The sequence below is a fragment of the Taudactylus pleione genome, unplaced genomic scaffold, assembly GCF_031769625.1.
Source record: "Taudactylus pleione unplaced genomic scaffold, aTauple2 ptg000016l, whole genome shotgun sequence".
NCBI classification, from domain to species: Eukaryota; Metazoa; Chordata; class Amphibia; order Anura; family Myobatrachidae; genus Taudactylus; species Taudactylus pleione.
The window spans coordinates 25,172,917-25,195,978 of NW_028284418.1; the positions used below are offsets into that span (position 1 = coordinate 25,172,917).

The window sequence follows — 23,062 nt, forward strand, 5'->3', positions numbered from 1 at the left end:
TTAACCCGTTTAACAATGCTGGTACCTCAGTTTCTCATGTTAGTGGACTACAATTTGACAAATTTTATTTTACTAGCATTTAATACACTGACATTTTGTTTTATGTTGTAATCTTGTTAAATACTACATCACGTAAATAATAACACTTAATAGAAAATCACAATGGTCAAACTGTATAGGTCTACCACAGATACTGTAAAAATAGTTTTTGGATTTACTGCTCACAACATCGAAGGTTAAAGGGTAAAATGAGTTGTACATTAAGGTCTGCAATGTATCTACTAGAGGTCAGAACAGTGTAAAGGGTATCAGGGAGCTGGCTCATGAGTAACATGATGTCATAGTATTGGCTTATGGGTGAGTGTGAAACATGTCATTGCGTTGGCCCTTTCACTGTAAGCATGATGTCATAGCATTGGCTGTTGGATTAAAAATCATAATAGTGTTGGCATATGGTATCAAACGAATGATGGCATCACATTGGCTCGAGTACCTCCAAGTAAGTGTGATGGCATAATGTTGGCTTCTGGGATTGTGGAACAACACACCAGATGTCAAGATGGTGGTACAATAAGAAGCATTTTAAATTAAAATGAATATTACACACTGAAAGCCACATCTTACAGAAAAATCACCATCATTGCAAACCACATATTACAAAACATAACCCTATTGTTAACTATATCGTGCACAGATACCTGTTAGTTACCAGCAATATCCTACAAAGACATAAAAAATTCCCAGCTACAGTATACTTACTTTGAATAGATACTATTGAATTATCAGGCATACAGTATACCACATAGATACCTCTCACTTGGCAGGTATTGCAGAGAAAAAAACAACAACTGTCATCCATCCTTTGCACAAACAAACCACTTCCCCATTGCTAGACTGTGGGGCCTATTCATCATATGATAAATGGCCTGGTAACCATGCGGAAAGTAACCATATATTTAGGTTACCGGGCTATTCATCATCTGGGGTCCCAAATGGACCCCCTGATATTCAACTGAAAGTTTTCTGAGTTTGCTTCCGAGAACAAGCGCCATCTTCAGACGGAGCTAGTTCTCGGATCCCCGCTACTTCCTATGGGAAGGAGTTCTGGGGATGTGAAGAGGGATCTTAGCGGATCCCTCCGCCACCTCCTCACTACCTCCCGAGGTCACGCATGCGTAGCCGGGACGATGGGAAGCACGTAAGTAACCATGGGGACAACTGCTTTTCGGAGCAGCTGTCCCCTCACCGGAGCAATGATGAATTGCTCCGGTGTCACATTTCCCCCAATGCGAGTTGGATACTTAAGTATCCCTCACAGCAAGTTCAATACTTCATCATCGGAGGCCATGCGTTCTTCGATGATGAATAGGCCCCTATTACACTATTCCCAGGCTGTGCATTATATATTCATATGATAAATCAATATATACCTTTCATGAACCATATTTTGGGAGACCTCTATCTATTTGCAGATAGTGGAACTTAGGGCCTGATTCAGCAGGAACGCAGTTGCTAATACGCATGCAATCAGCTGATTGTTGGTTCTGCGCATGTGTATGCATCACAGTTCGCAAACTAGCTATTGCGATGGGGACTGCGGTTGCAGAGGCTATGCAGACCCTTCACAGTGTGATTGAATGGAAGCACCATTTGTGGGTGGTGACTTGGGGGTGGTCGGAGAAACGCAGGTGTGCCAGTGCATTTGCACGCTGTTGCAGGGGCGTGCATAAATTAGCCACTACAATAGCCTACGCAGCCTGAGGCTTGATAGTGTGTGTGGTTGTTAGCAATTCCTGAGTAAGGTCAGGGCTTGTGCAAGTGTGCTTGACGCTGCGATGGTACTCGATTGTACCGATGGTTTTGCTACTCTGCTAAACATTACGGATATGGGCGTTCTTATGTTTTGCTGAGTTTGCATTGCGATCTCAGTGGAGTGGCTTGTTATCGTAGATGAACTGCGTGCATACGCAATATTGCGGTCCATAGTGAATCAGGGTCCTAGTCACATGATATGCCTCATCAACAGATAACAGATAACAACCCCATCAGAGAGCAAGGAAATAACATAACTTCCTAAGGAATCTTTATATGCAAAATAGGTTCCCTAAGGGGTATTATAACTTATTCAAAGTGTGTAATATTATGTCACTGATATGTTCCCAAAGAGAGATGTTATCGTTAAAAAACTTATGGCTAGAAGTGTGTTTACTGAGTAAGGGCCATAAAATAAGGAAAGGGAAGTTTAGCTTGAAAGAAAATTGTTTAAAAAGTGGTAAAACATACAATTCATCTGTCCCTAGTTTAATAGGTCAGAATTGATTGCAGACTTTAGAAAGGCCAAGTTTTTGGCAAAATGTGGGTATTTCCGAGAAAATAGGCGCAGGTTTGGTTTCTGATTCGTGTGTCTAAAAGTGGGGAGGTATGGCTAAAAGGATGGGGCTTATGTAATAGGGTGCGATCTGGTGCCACTGGGGGAACTCCTGCAAGTCTTCCCCCATTTTTAAAGTTGCAATCATATTAAAAGCAACACCAAACTTGTTTTGCCTTTAAAATACACCTTAAAAATACAGGAAGACTCGCAGGAGTTCCCACAGCGGGACCAGATTGCACCCTATTATATAAGCCCCCATGTTAGAAATTGGTCACTTCCTTGGGCTCAATCTTTTTTACTGGCTTGTCCAAAATGATTTGGTTGTTCTATGAATGTTTCTGTTTGTATTCAATAAAAAAACAGTTTTGGATTTCTATTGTATGTTTTTTTTATTCAATAAGCATTGCTGAATTTTTTTCTTCTATTAAACTCCATTTAATAATGTTTCTTCTTTGTGTTCTTAGAAATTAATTTGCCAGATAGACTTGATTTTTATAACACAGGCAGATAATTGTTTCATCAATAGCAATTCTGATTACAACAAGTTGTGATTGCATTTTGGTATAAGTCAGGGAGTAACTGAAGGCTAAAGAGTGCCAGCTCTGGAATCAAATATTTCTTTGTAGTAGAACTGTGGGCCTGATTCAGTAAGGATCACAACTGCGATTACGCATGCAATCGGTCGATAGTTGCAGTCTGCGCATGCGTATGCATCATAGTGTGCGTGTGCGAACACTCCACTGTGATTGGGATTGCAATCGAAGTGACTATGCAGACCCATCGCAGAGTGATTGTCAGGAAGTACCACTTGGGGGTGGTGACGGGGGGGTGGTTGGCGAAACGCAGGCATGTCAGTGAGTTTGAACGCAGCTTCAGCGGCGTGCATAAATTATCCACTGCAAGCCATACGCAGCTTGGGCTTTCACTGCGTGCAATGAGGTTAGCAATTTCTGAGTAAGGTCAGAGCTTGTGCAAGTGTGCGCAAGGCTCCGATTGTATTCGATGTTACCGATGGTTTTGCAGTCTTGCTAAGTATTACGGATGTGTGTAGGGTAAAGGGGGCGTTCTTGTGATAGGCTGCGACGGCATTGCGATTGCAATCTTTAGCATATCTTCACAGTGAGACTGCGTGCGTAATCACTATTGCGATCCATCCTGAATCAGGTCCTGAGTATTTAATAGTGAGTGTGAGATATAATATTGGGTAATGTTTAGTAATTTATAAGACAACTTTCACACCTGCATGTCACATATGACCAGATGAGGCATGACAGCCCCCATTTACATGTTTCATATACTATCCCCGTTCCTCTAACAGGCCACTTATGGTGTACAGTAATGTGAAAATGTTGTTTTCTGTTGTTGAAGCAAGATTGTTGATATGTAATAAAAGAAAAATTGAAAAAAAAAATTGCAATCGCATGAACTGCTTCGCGCACTGCGTCTTATACACATGCGCATATTGCAAACTTCGGCAGGTTACGTGCAAACGCAGCCTAGTGAACGGGTCTGAATCAGGCCCAATGTTTCCAAGGCTTTTATGATGATATTACATATAATATCCTGAACATTATTTAATGACTGATCTCTGACAATTATGCAGATATAGAGAATACGTGTGGTAATGTGATGAAGTATCATCAAGTGGGTGACTTACACTTTCCTGCAGCTCTGAAAGAGAATAATTGTTCATTTAAATTTAATCTCTGTTCTAAGGATTCATTTTGTAGTTAAACAAACATAGATGGCTTTATCAGGGGTGCTAAAGGAGGGGGGGGGTTGTGGGTACTAATTGCCAAGCAGTCTGCGGCGCAGAGTATTTTAATTGCATTTATTTTTTTTCTAAGGGTTTGGCCATGTCTCCTTAATACCTGGGCCCGGTGGATGTCTCAATGGCCCTGGGTCTTATTGCAGAAATAAGCCTACAGTACCTGGGTCACTAATTTATACCTTTTTCCATTGAAAGGAATGACTGATATAAGACTTTTTTATGTTATTATTAGAGATAAGCATAGTTGCATGGTAATTTCTAGCATATCAAATTTTGTATCCAGACTTTATAAAAAAGTTTGGCTGTGTCTAGATAGACACCAGATGTTAGACAGTCAATAGGTGGACAGACAAAATGACGACAGGGCCTAAATGTTGACACAGTAAAGGTCGACATGGAAGAAGGTTGACAGGTACAAATGGTCGACACAAAAATGGTGGACGCACAGGTTGTCGACACACTTTTTTGTTTGTTTTCTAATGGTCAGGCACTTACCGGAGGGTTAGGGTTACGCACGTACCCCCACGGTTAGGCACTTACCAATGGTTAGGGTTAGGTACCAGGAGGTAGGGTTAAGGTTAGGCACTAGAAGGGATGGTTAGGTTCAGGTATCTACCCTGACGGTTTGCGTTAGGCATTAGGAGGGAGGGTTAGGGTTAGGTTGAAGATTAGGGTTAGAAAAAAAAAAAAAAAGTGTAGACCTTTTGTGCGATGACCATTGCACGTCAACCTTTTGACCATGTCGACCATTTGTACATTTCGGTCTTCTTCCATGTCGACATCTACCGTGTCGACCTTTTGTACCGGTCGACCTTTTGTCCCTGCTCACCTATTGACTGTCTAATATCAGGTGTCTATCTAACACTGTCAACCTTTTTAATAATAACCAATAAAAATAACTTTTTATATCATAACCATCAAATTTGCACAGGGTGTTTTCTAAAACCATGAAGTTCCAGTTTGACATTAAAAACTGTTGGCCTGATTCAGCAAGGATCACTATTCCGCTAATACGAACGCAACGCAGTTGCTAATATCAGCGGCGTTATGCAAATGTTTGCATTGCGATCGCAGCCTAAGAGAAGGACGCCCACTTACATCAGTATACTTTAGCAATATAGCAAAATAATTGGTAACATCGGACCCATACGCACAGTTAAGGCAGATCAGACCTCGCTCAGGAACTGAAACTTCAGGGCACGCTATGAGGCCTCAGTCTGTGTATGGTATCGCAGTGGCTAATTTATGTTGAAACACACTGGCATGCCTGCGTTTGCCCGACCAACCCCCTGTTACCACCCACAAATGGCACTTCCTGTCAATCACTGTGTGTCCCGTTCACAGTGCCTAGTTCACGCATGCGCACTGCGATGCATGCGCAGTATGCAACAATCAGTCGATTGCGTGCGTATTAGCGACTGCGATACTTGCTGAATCAGGCCCTGTATTTGTATATTTGGTGGCATATACTGTATATTGTCTAGAAAGGGAGCTAGGAGCCTAAATTAGATGTGGGCGCAAATGCCATGGCAGCTGACGGATCGCAATTGTGAAAATATGATAATGACTCACCATCTGTCCATCTGGAGCACCATTTATCATATGCAGCGAGTTTTATCACTCGTTGTGAATGATAAAACTCGTTGATGAATAAGGACCTGAGACAGGTAACCCTAGTCTTGATAAAGCTCTGAGGGCTCGATTCAGACCTGGACGCTAAGCTGTGCTCTCTCGTTGCCAAAAGGGGCCAGGTATGCAAATGCCATGATCGCACTGAATGGCTTAAGGATGCCCTCTATGTCTTAGAGAGCGACGGCAGTGAGCGCACGCCGGTATAAAGACGCCCACCTTTCTTTCTTAGCACACTTCTCCAGGAAGTGTGTGATTAATCAGTTATGAGAGCCATCAGAGCTGCACGCAGCACTTGAGGTAGACGCTACCCCACCACAAGCACTGCGATTAGTGCTAGCTGAAATACAACCAAGTGCCATATACACTGACGCATCTTTGCTAATTATGCACACCCATAAAATGCCGTTTAGATGCCCAGACACGCCTGTGTTCGCACATTCACTCCCCCGTTCACCACCCACAAACGGCGCTATCTGTCACTCAAATTAGCGTCCAGTCTGTGTACTACGAGCACAGTGAGTGACTCGCGCATACGCAGGCGCATTTTGACTCATGTGCAAACGGGTGATTATCGGCCATGGCGTGGTTCGCGGCTTAGCATTCATCTGAATTAGGCCCTGAGTGAGGAGCGAAAGTAGTCGACCAAAGGGTTATTTGCAGTTGGAGCTGCTCTCTATTTTCATCCTAACCTGCCAAAGCTTTTAACTTTTGTTGTGGATGGAACTTTTATCTCTTGCTTCACCACAAGCTACAGTGAGTGCCCTTCACTGTTGAGGAAAGTGACTTGATTTAAACAGCATCAATCTTCAGAGGAGAGGACCCAGCTGGTACATTAGAGGAGGGAACGCCATTGTCTACGTGTGCACCGGGGGACAGCCATCTTATTAGTGCCATACTGCTGCTGTGACATCACCAGTGTTGATTTATACTTCGCTGGCATCTGCACCATCGAGATGCAAATTAACTATAAGGAGACTTACCATTGCAGTCTCTCTCGGTGAGCATTAGTTTCAGCCAAGTAACAGCACAGTTAATAGAGAAATATTGTGCTGAATTGGAGGATACATTTCCTGATACCAATTTGAACTGGAACTTGGGTACAATATACAGGTTGGATATCGTAGCATTGTTTATATTTTATTACAGCTCAGCTAATTGGATACATTTTTAACTATATTAATGTTGTGGTACATTTTGTATCTATCCACGGCAGATTTGGAGGTTTGTTGTGATAACTGTTATTTTAGTAAGAAAAACCTGTCTTTTTATATCAATCAAGCATAATATTACATATAAATTATTGACATCTACCAAATTGCGCAGACTGCTTATTTTTCTTCTTTCCTATGGATTTTTCTAATTTGCCAGAGTAGCTACTGGTGTTATTAGACTTGCTGAAGTATTAGTGTATTATACAAAGAAGCGCCTGGATTTCATAGCTATCAGGTAACTGATCAGCCGTTTTCCGTGTTTGATCTCTTGATTTTAAATAATACAGTATCTATCTAGAGATGCATAAACACAATAATAGTCATTTTTAAAGAAAGAAAAATGTCACAGAATTCATAAATAAATTTTAAAAAAGTTAGGATCACTATCAAATTAACACTGTTATGCTTTCAAGACCATATTGGTATATTTAACAAATATTTAAATAAACTCATAATTGTATTAAAAAAATTAATGGGAGACAGAGCAGCACATGCAGAAGATTAGATATATATAGGTGGTCAGCTGAGACATAGAATAGAAGAGAGAAATAGGGAAAGAAACAGAGAGAGAGAGAAAGAAGAGGCTCTTGGGCACCACCTACCTGTAGGAGGACAAGCATGGCAGAGTTCAGGAAAGGAGCAGATATAAGAGGGCTAGCATTTACTGGTATATTGATGAAATCACTACAGTGACTGCAAATCACAGGCTATTAAATTTGGGCCAAAATCTATATCTTTATTATAAAACTAAAGTTAAAATAAAACTGTAAAGACCACTATACTTGAAGTTAACTATTCCAGGTTGGCCATTCATCATTCACAGTTCTCCACTTTCAATAAAACAAATGACAAAATAATTCCAAAACGTGTTCGAGCCATTTTGCCAATGTGTGTAAACCAGCTTGAACACTGTCATACAGACTTGAACATCAATCATAAAAAGAAGCAATTGTACTAGCATACTGATGTTAACTTATGTTATTAAAAGCAACTGACACTTATGAGGGATCTGCAAAATAGTTGTGTAATGTCAGCCACTTAATGACATGACCTAAAATAAAAAATATTCCAAGAGCTGTGGGTTCAAGCAAACAAATACACATTTATTGTATTATTACATAACATATCTCACTGACTGCAGTAATATAGGTACTCTAAAACCAAACATAGAAAAATAGATGCATTGAATTCCAAGGAGAAAAAACTAATTGTAACAATTACAGCTGAGTTGCGTACACACTAGATCAGTGATTTTCAACCTTTTTGAACTCGCGGCACACCAAACAAATTTTTAAAAATACCAAGGCACACCATCTATCCCCCATGAAGAAAAACACGCACAATGGTTCCCACGGGGGGGAAAAAAGAACATATATTGGCCTCCACGGAAACCAAAAAAGCACATTGGCTTCTATATAAAACAAAAATAAAACACATTGGCCCCCATTTAAAAAAACAATCACACTGGCCCCCACAGAAGTTAAAATAATACACATGGTCCCCACATAAAAACACAATTACACTGGTACCTCCAGAAAGCAAAATAAAACACACTGGCCCACAAATTTAAAAAAACTATATCACGCTATCCCCCTCAGAAAGCAAAATAATATACATTGCCCCCACATAAAAAAAACACATTGGCCCCACAGACAGCAAAATAATATGACTGCCTCCACATACAAATTACAATTACACTGGCCCCCACAGACAGCAACATAATACACATTGCCTCCAGATAAAAAAAACATATTTACACTGGCCCCCACAGACAGCAACATAATACATATAGACCCCATACCTGGATCTCCCAGTCCCTCGGTAGCGTTACTGGGCAGATCATTCAGTCCCTCAGCCTCGGTTGGTGCAGGCTTGCAGCAGCCTGTCACATTCACTGGTCATCAGCAGTGTGAAGTACTGTGAAGGTGGGACAGCGACGCGGCGTGCGTGACCTATGATGTCACGCAGCCGCGTCTCCATTGGTACAGCCCGGGCAGTGGCTGAGCCAGATGGAAGAGCTCAGCGCTGTACTGGCACAAAGTTATACAAAATTAGGGAAAGAAAGTAGATAGATCCAGGTAAACTGTAGGGGACATCTCCTGGCGGCACATTTGGGAACTGCTCGCAGCACACTAATGTGCCATGGTAAAGCGGTTGAAAATCGCTGCACTAGATAATATATCGTACAATACGGGCAATATCGGCTGGATCTTACGATATATCGTTCACATCGTCTAGTGTGTACGCAGAGTATCGTGTACGATGCGCTCTCCCGCTTGTACAGACGACGAGAGATGTGTCTTACAACACATAAGATACATCTCTCGTCGTCTGTACAAGCAGCCCAGTCAGACGATATCATTAACAATTGCAACATATCGTTGAATGTGTATGCATGACCAGACGATATGTGGTATGGATTTAAGATATTAGGAGAGCAAATTATTATTATTATTATTATCCTTTATTTATATGGCGCCACAAAGGTTCCGCAGCGCCTTACACAGTACATAAATGAGCACACAAGAAAAACAGTTAATAGTAATACAAAACAATGCAGGACAAGGACAAGGTTATAAACTCAGCTGCAAAACACAAGCAGCAGGACATGAGCAACCAGGTGGTAGGTGCCATTGTAGGGAGTTAGGAGTAAATTATACTATAAGTAGGGGGAGGAGAAGCACGTGAGGATGAGGGCCCTGCTCGTGAGAGCTTACATTCTAAAGGGGAAGGGCAGACAGACAGGGGCGACACAGAGGGGTAGATAGTGAAGAAGGAGCATGGAGCAGTGGGTTAGGATATGTGCTGCGGAATGTGTGTGTATAAGACGACCTGATGTTATGTAAAAATTAAGTCCTTCATACATCTATCTCTATGATAGAAAATAGATTGTTTGTGTTATTTACATGAGAGATGTACAAAGTAAAGTAGAAGCACTTTAATTTGTGTGTTACATTTTAGCATCTATATACAGCCTGACAAGAAATGCAGCTATTATGGGACTGTCCCGCCATCCTAATACAGTAGTGACTACTTTAGTTCCAGCTGCTGGGTGCTATGCCATGCTCCTGTGAGTGGGTGCATCTCACATGCTAGACCCACTCACAAATGGGTGCAGCCATACATGATGTGGTCCCACAGGATGTTGCAGTACCCGGGCCCAGAATTTCTCTTGGCAGCCCTGGAGGTGACAGACAGAACGAGGAGGGAATGGGGCTTAGTAGTGGGGTAACAAGACCATGGAGGGAGGTGGTTGAGAGTGGAGGTATAGGAGAGGTGGGGGAAAGAAGCAGAGGGTTGGAAGCAGACTGATGAGAGAAAAAAAGGAAGAACAGCAAGTGAAGGAAACAGGAGGGGGAAGAGAGGGACGGATAAAGTAGAGGATTATGTGGACATAGAATATGGGGGTTGTGTGAAGTAAGGGTGTTCATGCTGTGGACAAGGTAATAATTGAGATGTAAACTGGAGTGGAGGCTGTGAGATATAGAGTCAGTGTGATATAGAGACAGTGTAATGTGGAGGCTGTGTGATGTAGAGACAGTGAGATATAGAGTCAGTGTGGATTAAAGTTGTTAAATGTTCAAAAATACATGTAAAGAACAGTGCTGCTAATGTATGAGCGCAGCTCCAAAAGTGATATATAAAGGAGAGGTATGTGAGTAGTGGGTGCAGGAATTAGTTTATAAACAAATGATTAATGTGGATAGATGTGACACAATTGGAAAAGGCAATACAAAATGAATGAGGACAAAATTACAATGTACCCGAGCTGATCCAGTCCAAAGTGTTCTGATCAACAAAGATCAATCAACAAGAGCAGCACACAGACAGGGGAGCACTTGCAGTGTCCAAGCAGTGAGTGCAGTAAGTAGTTGCCTGGATACAGCAGAAGATGTTGATTTTGTTCATTCACATAAGTATGTTGCTTCTTGTTGTTCAGAAAGTGTTCTGGTTTTGAGTTTCGTTTTCCTCCAGTTTAACTCCAGCGTAACTCCGACTTAGTTATCAAATTGTATTTACACTTATAATCAGAACACTTTGAATCTTAACACAGACTATGGCAGCCTCCGGCTATGCAGCCTGTGGGAGCAGTAATATCTAAAGTTACAAACATGTGTCTCTGTGCTCACTGATTGGGACCCCACCCCAAAAGCTCTAACACACACTAAATTGGGATGCAATAAAGTCTAAGATAAACAATTTGTGAGAAGGGGGAGGCCAACACAGATTCACAATACATTCCTAACTTCCTTTAGATAAATTGCTCTTAGTATAGCAGTAGTTGTAATTTACCCAGTATACATTTTCAAAACTGTGCTGAGGCAATCACTAAAACAGCATCTGATGGGAGCAGTAGTTGTAATTTACCCAGTATACATTTTCAAAACTGTGCTGAGGCAATCACTAAAACAGCATCTGATGGGAGCAGTAGTTGTAATTTACCCAGTATAAATTTTCAAAACTGTGCTGAGGCAATCACTAAAACAGCATCTGATGGGAGCAGTAGTTGTAATTTACACTTATAATCAGAACACAAATGACATATCGTTAACGTTGAAACGATTTAGACAACAACGATAAATTGTTTGATAATTTTTTTAAATTGTCTAATGTGTATGCACTATATCGTCTGTCTGGAAGTTGAATCGCATCGGTTGCACATCGTCTAGTGTGTATCCAGCCTGACTAGCAAATTTGGATACTTGAACTCGAACATGATCAAACCTAGTCAACATTTTTAATGGTTCTAAAATTTGAGAAACTCCATCGACTTTTTACAATTTACAGCAATTTTATTTAATAAGATCGAGAATAAAAACAGCCCAATCAAGTATCTCTATTTTCGACTACAAATATCTGCATGATAGCCAATTCTGTAATCTACTGTAACAAGTATTAGTAGTCTTATTCTACATGATATTATATTGAATTTTATGAATTAGGCAAATCTATTATTTGATTTATGTTAAAAAATGTAGTCAACAAATTCTACAAATAGGAAAATGAACCAATGTATTTGTTAGTTTGTTCCACATTATATTTCATACAAGTAAATAGGGTAACATTGTATCCCTTAAATAGGAATTGACACAGTCCAAACTAATTATATCTAGCAAAGTGAAACAAATTGCTGAAAAAAGGGCATAGCACAATGAAGGAATTACTGATGGAGTATGCCTGGTGCTAATCCCAGCTTTAACCTTCTTCAGGTTCCGGGATTGTGAGGTCAATGATTTTTAAAAGAAGCCATGTAGGTTTGATTGCTGCATGCTACCTGGTGTTTTGCTTTGAATAACCCATTAATAGAGCTGATGTTGAAGAGTTCTTTCAACCCTGCTATTGTGATAGTTTCTAAGGGACTCTCCACAACAGTGTTTCTGGACTAGTAAGAGTTTTATGGCTAGATTACACAACATCCTTTTTTATGGTGCTGCTTTATTAAACAAATATAATAAAACTAAATGTGTTGCCGACATTTACAAATATATATTATTCCCTTGTGTGCTTCATTTTAGAAAGTGCGAAATTACAAAACCCTAGTCGGAAGCAATCCGTATCCAGAAGTCTGAAGCATCTTTTCCACTCATCAAACAAATTTGTCAAGACATTAAAGAGGTTGGTCACATCTAAAATCTAGAATGTTTTTATGGAACATTTTCTAACTATTATTTCTAAGTATTGTGGGAATTTATTTTCCCAGACATTTTTATTTCTGAACAAATTACCATTAATTTAATAAATATACTTGAAAGGGGATTTTCTGCCATCTAATGGGACTCTGTGTACCTTTCAGAAATGTGAACCTCATAAATACTCTACTAATAATAATTATTATGATCCCCAGGGTATTTTATTCAAAGTAGCTATTCCTCAGATAATGGTGATGTACAGTAGGAACGGAAAGGCAAAGAAATGCAGAAACTAATAAAGTGTATCACTCATGTTATAATGGGTAAACAACGCAATCTGATGGACTTTGCACGTGGAATGATTGTTGGCGTATGTAGTAGTGGTGCAAGCGTTAGCAAAATGGCTGCACTGGTGAATTGTTTGAGGACAGCAGTTGTGCACACAGAATGGACCATTAGACAAAAAACTGGGTCTGAGCACAAGGCCTGTGGATATAAACAGTTACTGGATGATCGAGCGGAACAGAGAGTGGGCAGACTTTTTCAGTCCCACAGACGGACAACAGTGCATCAAATTACAGATATTCTGAATCAGGGACCAATTCAGATGTCCTCTCCATGACCAGTGTGCCACACATTACATCCTATGGTCTACCCAAGCAGAACGGCTGCCCATACGCCATTGCTACTGTATCTGCTATAAACTCCTCCAGTTTGCTCAGCAACATAGGAATTGGACTGTAAATGATGTGATTTATCAGACCACATGACTAAAATCCAATTTTCAATTACACCATGCTGAAGGTAAGGTGAGGATATAGAGACAACAGCACAAAAGCATGCATCCTTCTGGATCCGCTACCATCAAACCTTCAGGAACTGACGATGCAGTTCATTGCATTAGGGCTAATATTCCCCACAAAACATACTGACAGCTGAATCCATGTCTAGAAGTTTTGAAGCCGCATTAAGGGCAAATGGTGGCCCAAACCAAGTACTAATCTGGTGGTCTTAATAATTTGGCCACTTGCCAAGGTGACCACTTAGATGTATTTTGTAAGAATGCCCAAAAGATCATTTACACTTAGGGGTAAATTTACTAAAGTGACAGTTTTTGAAGTGGAGATTCTGCCCATAGCAACCAATCAGATAGTAGCTATTATCTTCTAGAAGGTGCTACTTAAATGTTAAGTAGAATCTGATTGGTTGCTATGGGCAACATCTCCAATTCTAAAAACTCTCACTTTAGTAAATATACCCCTTAATGTTTTTTACATTGATTATTATTTGTGAAATACTCAGGGCTGTTCCATTTATGAAGTGAGGACCTTGTATCATCAAGCACCATATGAGGGGCAGCAGATGTAAGGGTCTCACCTCTCCTCCTAGCCTGCAGCATGCCTTGCTGTACTTCCCCTGTCACTCCAATCACCAACCACCACCTGCAGGAGTCAGCACTGTCACTGACAGCATACTAGAAGTAGGGGCAGGACAGGGAGAAGAGTTACTTTGACCATGCACCCATTTTTTCCATCATCATATCATAAATCTCCATACACATTTTATATATACTGAAATGCCAAACAACATGGAAAGGAGCCTAGTATAATGTAGGACCCCTCTAGCCCCGGCAAAGTGCAGCAACTCAATGTGACATTTGTTTCCACAGTGGACAGAAGACCTCTGGAGAGCTATTGATGCATGCCACAGCTCTCAGATATTTGTAGATGCATAATCTTAGGTGCAGATGGACCTCTCCACCACGTCCCATAAATGCTTGCTTAGGTTCATGTTGGGCGAATGTGGTGGCCACCCCCTTGATCGGAACTCTCCAGAATGCTCCTCAAACTAATTCTGGATAACTTGGGACCAATGACCTTATGACTTCTGCTGGAATATTTGATCATTGTGGGAGTACATGAATTTCATGAAGGGCTGCACATGGTCTTCAAGCAATAAAACATAGCAGTTACCTGTCAATGACATGTTCAGGTGGACCAGTGAACCCAACCCATGCCACATGAACATACCCCACATCATTTTTGAACCACCACCAGCCTGCACGGTGCCTTGTTGACAGCTGGGGTTCATGGCCTTATGGGGTCTGTGCCAAACTCAAACCCTAGCATCATTCCATAACAACTGGAACCATGACTCATCAAACCATGTCACATGTTGCCACTTCTCCAGGTACCAACTAGCAACGTCACAAGCCCAGGTGAGATGCTGTGGAAGGTGTCATAGTGTTAACGGGCACTCTGGTAGGTCTTCTACACCCATAGCCCATGGAAACCAAGAACGCTGCACTGACCTGCTGGATATGTGCCTGGTACCCCCTGCATTGAATGTGGATATGATTTGAGCCTGTGTCGCTTATCTGTGATCATGAACAATTCTGGCCAGATGCCGCTGATAACGATCATTAAGCACCCATGGTTGGCCACTGTGCTGTTCACGATGGGTGGTAATGCCTTCCATAAGGTATTCCCGATACACATGTGACACCGTAAAATGGGAAATGTTGAATGTCCACACAACTTCAGAAATTAAATGTCCCATCCATCGGGCACCAACTATCGTGCCCCGTTCAAACTCAGAAAATTCATGTTACCTTGCCATGAATGGCCTAGCCGGTGTTAAAATGGACTCACAAGATGTCAGAATACAACTGATGCAGGTCTGGGCATTTCTAAGATGTCACAGTACGGTGATGCCACATACCATTACCTTTACATACTGCTATCCCATGACTTTTGAGACTTCAGTGTATTTGTATATGTTTAAACTAGTGTTTAACATACCCAGTCTTCCATGCAGTGTAACACTGAATGTTTTCCAGGTCTCTTCACTTATTCATAAGTGAAAATATTAGTACCACCTGTGTATGCTTTATATTATGTCAGTAATGAATACACCTGTGCTCCGGTACCAGACACGGAAAACATGCACTGTAAGCTTGCCCTGAGAACTGAGTATGGGAAACACTGTACCCTAAATCTGAGTCATACTTAATACATATGCACCTATGGATACCTACTGTGAACAGAGGGTCTGATTCAGAGGCGCTCGCAAAAAGCGAGCGCTCGCTCTGAATCAGGGCGGGCGCTGTTTTTTTTAGGAGCGGCCTCCTGCATAGCTGTGAGTGACCACCCACAGCTATAGCGAGCGGCCATGATGATGGTCGCGATGGTCAAGACCATCGCGACCATCGGGCTTGCGATGAGACCCTTGTGGTAGGGTCTCATGGCCGCAAGCCCCAGAGAGCTTCTGGCTCAAATAGAGCCGGAAGCTCTGCCACTGACATTACTGGTGATGTCAGTGGGGCCGCCCACAAATGGCAGGCATTCGCATGGGAACGCCTCCGTTTGGAAGCCACCCCCCTGCCACTTCTACAAAATGGGGTGAACTGTCGATCAACATCGACAGCTGCCCCTTTTGTAGTGAGTCCCGGAGCAAGTGCTTTTTGCGCTCGCTCCGGGGCTCGCACACGCCACGCGTGCGCACAGGGCCACCATCGACGCACTTCCGAGTGCAATGCGCTTGCGAGCGGGTTTGAATCAGGCCCAGAATGCAAATGAAATGCAAACAGAATGCTAATGCGACTATACTCATGTTCTAATCTGTACGCAATGAATTTGTTATATTGAAAAAAGTGTCAGTACTCACCTAAACTATGCAAGATTTATAGTAGCTTCCACACTTTGTATACTGTAAGTGTGCAGGCGTTCATTTTATTCATTTCTGAAATTATTTATTGGATTCTGGAAATGGCTAAAAAAAGATACCAACAAAAAAGTTGCCGGTACTGTGATACCCCTGAGTACCACCACAAAACAAGCACTGTGTGTGTACCCCACTCTTCTATATGCGAGAACATCCCTCAATCATTATCACTGGGAATTACACCCACCTATGCTAAGTACAGGAGACCTGTGTGAGATTGGAGTCCACAATGTATATGCACGTCTCAGTAGTATAGTGATTAACTCTGCCTATATGCCCACAACACATTCTGATTGCAGTCACCCAGTTACCACTAAGAAACGCTCATTTAACAGCCACAGAGAAATGGGTGTACAGCCTGCGACACGTGCAGTATGCAAAAATACACTAGATGTGGTCCCATACAAGTTGCATGTGATTCAAAATCAAGACCGCAATGCTTAACCTAATTTGCTATTATGATGGATTCTTTCTGTAAATAATTTTGATCATTATTTAATAACGTATGTGGTAAAACGGTAATCCTCCTCAGTCCTGAAATGTATTTGAACTGTTTTATATTTATTTTATGACTGTCTGATGTTTCACTTGCAGGGGTTTATACATAGCTGTGATATTTTATTACAAAGATAACATGTTAGTAACCAATGAAGATCACATTCCGATTGTAGAAATTGATGATTCTTGCACCAGCTCTATTACGCAAGATTTCCTCTGGTTTACAAAGGTAATTGTTTTTTCCTTACTACAGTCTCTAATATTCTTTGTAGAATACACAATTTGATCACCTATTTAACAGATATTATTATTGACAGAACCTATGATGATGACAGGTGTGAGCAGGTGTGCGATGGAGGTTAGTCCACGTGATAGATAATTTAACCAGGGATTAGTTAATTAACTAGTAGAAAGCAGGTGCAGAGTAGCACAGGGATAATCAGTATACAGCAGGTACACAATGTAGTATGTCCAGGTGCAGGCAAAATCCTACAGTATGGGGTTAATATAGGTGGTGTATATATGTAGCTAGCAGTGCTGACACAGTGCTAGTAGTAGTAGTAGGCTCCTTGCGGTGATATACAGTCTCCGTGCAGGAGATTCTCAGGGGCACATCCACCTCTATACAGGACTAAGGAGAGCATATGCACGGAGAACTGCGCATGTGCAGTTACACACTTGGTCAGGGTCGGAGGTTGCGCCCCCGGCAATCTGGGGGTCCTAGTGCCCGAACAAAAGAGGAAACCATGTAGAACGTTCTCCTCTAATATTAATCAGTATCATTTGTTTGCTTACATAGGAAATGCATGCTCATGTGAGGATACCGAATGTGCTTATAGATCTTTTCAAACTCAACACTAATTGGCCAGTCAAAAGGCAGCCTTATGTGCTGGTAGCTGGTAACTGGTACCACTATGGGTTTGGATTCACTTAGCCAAATACCTGGATGGGTCCAAAATAGACTTCATTGTAATATATAGAAAAACCAAGGATAAATACAATACAGTTTACTAAAGCCAGATGGATCACTGCACAAAGTGCCTATTCTACAACACTGGGGCTATAGTCACCATTACCCTTAGAGCAATGTTCCAGAGCTGTGCTACACCTTCTCTGCTCTGCCAGCTGGTGAGGACACAGGGGCAGTGCCTGTAGAGAGAAGGGAGTTTACAAATACTAAAACCAGCAGATCCCTTCCCCCCCATACTCTAATCATTTTACAAAATAAAAAAATTATACATTATTTACTTCTTTCTTGATCCCCAGTAGTCCACATGGGGAAAATAAACCCTCATAAAAAAAACAACTTGCTGTACCCGCATACAATGATTGATTTAAAATGGCTATGGCCAAAATAACTGTGATTCACTTCAGCGGACATTCAGTCACAATCATTTTACCACGCTGGAGGTTTGTATAATGCTGGGTACACACCTGAACGATATAAGGAAAGGTATACATTAGACCTCCTGTCCAGTGATTAACTACATTCATTTACATGGAATTCCTGAAAAGGAACTATTAGGTTGTCCGTATTTTACTGCTATTATTGTGAATATTCCTCACTGTCCACTACCTTTGTGATGCGGATGAGTCTCCCGGTTTATAGATATAATTATCCAGAGAATATCAAAAATGGAACTTTGGAAACAAAATGTGTGATACTTTTCTACACCTATACTGCTAATACATTTGCGGACTCTTTATGCCACAAAAGTGTGGCTGATTGCAACATTGTTTTCAATACAAAATAACGGGATTAAATGACTGTAACTTTTCTTGGACATTAGAATAACATTTTCTTTAAACTTATTTACTATACAGGATAAATATCTGCAGATGTTTGGATTTAATATGTCTTATAAGGCTATCTACTGCTAGCAATATTATCATACAGGTTTTTGCTTTTAAATTAAATGAAACTAGTGCATTTCAGCATACAACACTTATTTCAAGTGTGTATAAATGAACGTAAAGTTTTATGATTACCTAGGAATTATGTGATTAATTATTTTATTGTTTAATACATTTATTAAATTCTTTACGGCGCTCTACTCATTGCTTTTTCTGAACGATATAGGCCCAATTTGGCCAAATTGGAATGACAAATCGGACATGTCGTGCAGTGTCTATGCCTGATTTGCAAGGTCGCATGCGATATCTTGTGCTGCACGGCCAGTCACACGATATTGTATGTGAGGCTGTACATATTAATGAAGGATGGAACAGTGATTGTTCCATCGCTCATTAAATCTTTTAAGTGTGTACCGGCAATCATGCGATGTCCAGGGTGAAGGCAAATCGCCCTGAACATCAGCACGATTGCCGGTAGGCTTCCCTGCAACAGCCAGTCAGTCACAAGTAGCAGGCATGCGACATATGCGTGTGATTGACTGAGTGATGAAGGCATTTGGGCGACTCCTGGGTGTAGTCATTTCACATTGATGTTAATGAGCATTGTCCATTTGACTGGAACAACTTCTGTTGCCACTCCATTGTTCTTTTGTTGCTCAGATATGCCAGAATTTATATGTCACACAAGGAATTTGCAGAGTGTCACATCTTGCACATTCTGGCGGGAAGAGCTTGGCACGTTTACTCCCCTCATTTCATCCCCATATGCAAATATGAGACTATGTTTTATGGGATGAGGCATGTAAATGAGATTTAAATTATGGAGAGGACACACTTACAGGTTTGAGGATAGCCACAGAATAATTTTTCAAGAGCAAGTGGTGGAAACCAGGCTTCAGCCTATACATTGGGAAGTGTTTTGTGATTTCCAGATGTACTTTATATGGAAGAATGCATTTCTACCAATGTAGTAAAAGCATTTACTTGTATGATATTGACACTTAATAAATACAGTCCCTCTGCCCTCATTATTCATTTAAGACATAAATGATTATAAACTGAACAGTATTTAACAATAAAGCCGTAAAAGGAAATAGGGAGTGTCCTAAAATTATATTATGTTTGTAGCTGATTCTGTGGTGTCAGGGGCTGCACGAAACAAATAATTGGAGGAAGAGTAGTGTCCAGCATCCAATCTGAGGTGAGCTAAGCAAGAGGCCGGCATATCTGAAGAGTGGAGCTCTAGTGTGGAGAGAGGCTGTCAGGGGCAATAGATTCAATAGTCTTCTAATGTCACTCCCTTACTTATCCTTAGAATGTTGGAGGATTGGCTACCAAACCTTCTTCTAAATATTCTCCTGGAGCCAGGCTAACATAATGATGTGCCCAGAGAACTGGCATTAAGTCATTGTGGTAGGAATATAAATCTGGCTGTGATCCTGTAGGTTAAGCAGGGTTGTAACTAGGGGTGTACAAGATGCCACCGCCAAAGGTGCAATGCCTAGGGGGTGGCACCAGAGTTTCCCCATGGCACCTGCATTTGGCTTGCAAGGTATGCTATAAAGGGTAATCCAGCACTAAATTAAGTATGTTATTTATAGTCATTCAATGGAGTCTCTGGTTCTTATGCACTTGTATTATAATCTCCTTTATTCTAAATGTTATGTGATACATACACAAAACAAGAAAAATATGAGTGGGTTAATCATGCACACAGGAAATACTTTCAGGGCTCCTAGAATGGCAGCCTATAGGGAAGCTGCAGAGCCATGCTCCTGGAACTCCTCTTCTTTCCTGTCCCTGTGGCCCCACCCCCTCGATGTGACATTATGATGTCACATGTTTGGGGCTGGGGCTGGCACAAGAAGTATTATAGCCCTGCTGCAGCCCTAAGGTTTAGCCCATTGCATCTTGGGTCAACATAGGCATTGCAGGCCAGTCTGTGGCAGTCCAATATTAATCACATCATGCTTGGGGCCTCGTATATCCTACCTGCATGGCATGGTTCTTCCACAATGCCTAAGACAAATTATATGGGCAGAATAAAATACTATTTCATTGTGTAGCATTTTAACAGTAGGTTACATGTCACCTTAGGGAAGTTGTTCTATTCGGGGCCCCTCACACAAGGTCATAGCTTTACAGCTATTACAAAGTCAATGAGCTTTTACAACATACTGTACTGTGCAACAGCAAACTTCATTCTGCAAATGCTTGTTTAACAAATTTATTATTACGCTGCATAGAGTAGATTGTCAGCACCAACATTTACTTATAGCATCAGACTCAGCTGACATAGAAGACACAGAAGCTGGGGTTAGCGATGCTCTTTATATTTAAATAACAACTGATCCTACAGATAGAGACTGTGCTGTTTTAATGATCTGCTCCGTGTGTTACATTACCTTTATTTTTATGAATTTATAATTTGTTCTTATTACAGAATTTTGACTATAACTTTCATGTATCTATTTTACAGCTGTCAAGCATGTGGGATGACATCAGATGGCTGCGGCAAAGTATGTCGATATCAATGTCCTCCTCTACCGTCCTACAAGCCAGACAAAAGATGTTGTCAGCAGCTGCCCAGCTCCAGGTTGGGATTATTACACAGTAAAGATAAATTCTTACCACTTACAGTAATTGGGGGTGTAACATGAGACTGTGTCGTTCTGTACTTGGTAATGTAAGAGAACAGAAACAATCTTATGTAGAGTACAGAAACAATCTTATGTAGAGTACAGAAACAATCTTATGCAGAGTACAGAAACAATCTTATGTAGAGTACAGAAACAATCTTATGCAGAGTACAGAAATAATCTTATGTAGAGTACAGAAACAATCTTATGTAGAGAACAGAAACAATCTTATGTAGAGTACAGAAACAATCTTATGTAGAGTACAGAAACAATCTTATGTAGAGAACAGAAACAATCTTATGTAGAGTACAGAAACAATCTTATGTAGAGTACAGAAACAATCTTATGTAGAGTACAGAAACAATCTTATGCAGAGTACAGAAACAATCTTATGCAGAGTACAGAAACAATCTTATGCAGAGTACAGAAACAATCTTATGCAGAGTACAGAAACAATCTTATGTAGAGTACAGAAACAATCTTATGTAGAGAACAGAAACAATCTTATGCAGAGTACAGAAACAATCTTATGTAGAGCACAGAAACAATCTTATGTAGAGTACAGAAACAATCTTATGTAGAGTAGAGAAACAATCTTATGTAGAGTACAGAAACAATCTTATGTAGAGAACAGAAACAATCTTATGTAGAGTACAGAAACAATCTTATGTAGAGTACAGAAACAATCTTATGTAGAGTACAGAAACAATCTTATGTAGAGAACAGAAACAATGTTATGTAGAGAACAGAAACAATCTTATATAGAGTACAGAAACAATCTTATGCAGAGTACAGAAACAATCTTATGCAGAGTACAGAAACAATCTTATGTAGAGTACAGAAACAATCTAATGTAGAGAACAGAAACAATCTTATGTAGAGTACAGAAACAATCTTATGTAGAGTACAGAAACAATGTTATGTAGAGTACAGAAACAATCTTATGTAGAGAACAGAAACAATCTTATGTAGAGTACAGAAACAATCTTATGTAGAGTACAGAAACAATGTTATGTAGAGAACAGAAACAATCTTATGTAGAGAACAGAAACAATCTTATGTAGAGAACAGAAACAATCTTATGCAGAGTACAGAAACAATCTTATGTAGAGTACAAAAACAATCTTATGTAGAGAACAGAAACAATCTTATGTAGAGTACAGAAACAATCTTATGCAGAGTACAGAAACAATCTTATGTAGAGTACAGAAACAATCTTATGTAGAGAACAGAAACAATCTTATGTAGAGTACAGAAACAATCTTATGTAGAGTACAGAAACAATCTTATGTAGAGAACAGAAACAATGTTATGTAGAGAACAGAAACAATCTTATATAGAGTACAGAAACAATCTTATGCAGAGTACAGAAACAATCTTATGCAGAGTACAGAAACAATCTTATGCAGAGTACAGAAACAATCTTATGTAGAGTACAGAAACAATCTAATGTAGAGAACAGAAACAATCTTATGTAGAGTACAGAAACAATCTTATGTAGAGTACAGAAACAATCTTATGTAGAGTACAGAAACAATCTTATGTAGAGAACAGAAACAATCTTATGTAGAGTATAGAAACAATCTTATGTAGAGTACAGAAACAATCTTATGTAGAGTACAGAAACAATGTTATGTAGAGAACAGAAACAATCTTATGTAGAGAACAGAAACAATCTTATGTAGAGAACAGAAACAATCTTATGCAGAGTACAGAAACAATCTTATGTAGAG

At 40.5% G+C, this 23,062-nt stretch overlaps 1 protein-coding gene across 1 annotated transcript in view; it reads left to right on the forward strand.

Annotated features, from left to right (window-relative positions):
* ANKFN1 (ankyrin repeat and fibronectin type III domain containing 1) overlaps positions 1 to 23,062 on the forward strand; it is a 583,203-nt gene that overhangs the window by 333,409 nt on the left and 226,732 nt on the right. The window contains exons 9-11 of the mRNA XM_088473339.1: positions 12,502 to 12,601; positions 16,933 to 17,065; positions 21,170 to 21,286. Of these exons, the coding sequence (XP_088329465.1) occupies positions 12,502 to 12,601; positions 16,933 to 17,065; positions 21,170 to 21,286 (350 nt within the window). The remainder of the gene's footprint in view (positions 1 to 12,501; positions 12,602 to 16,932; positions 17,066 to 21,169; positions 21,287 to 23,062) is intronic.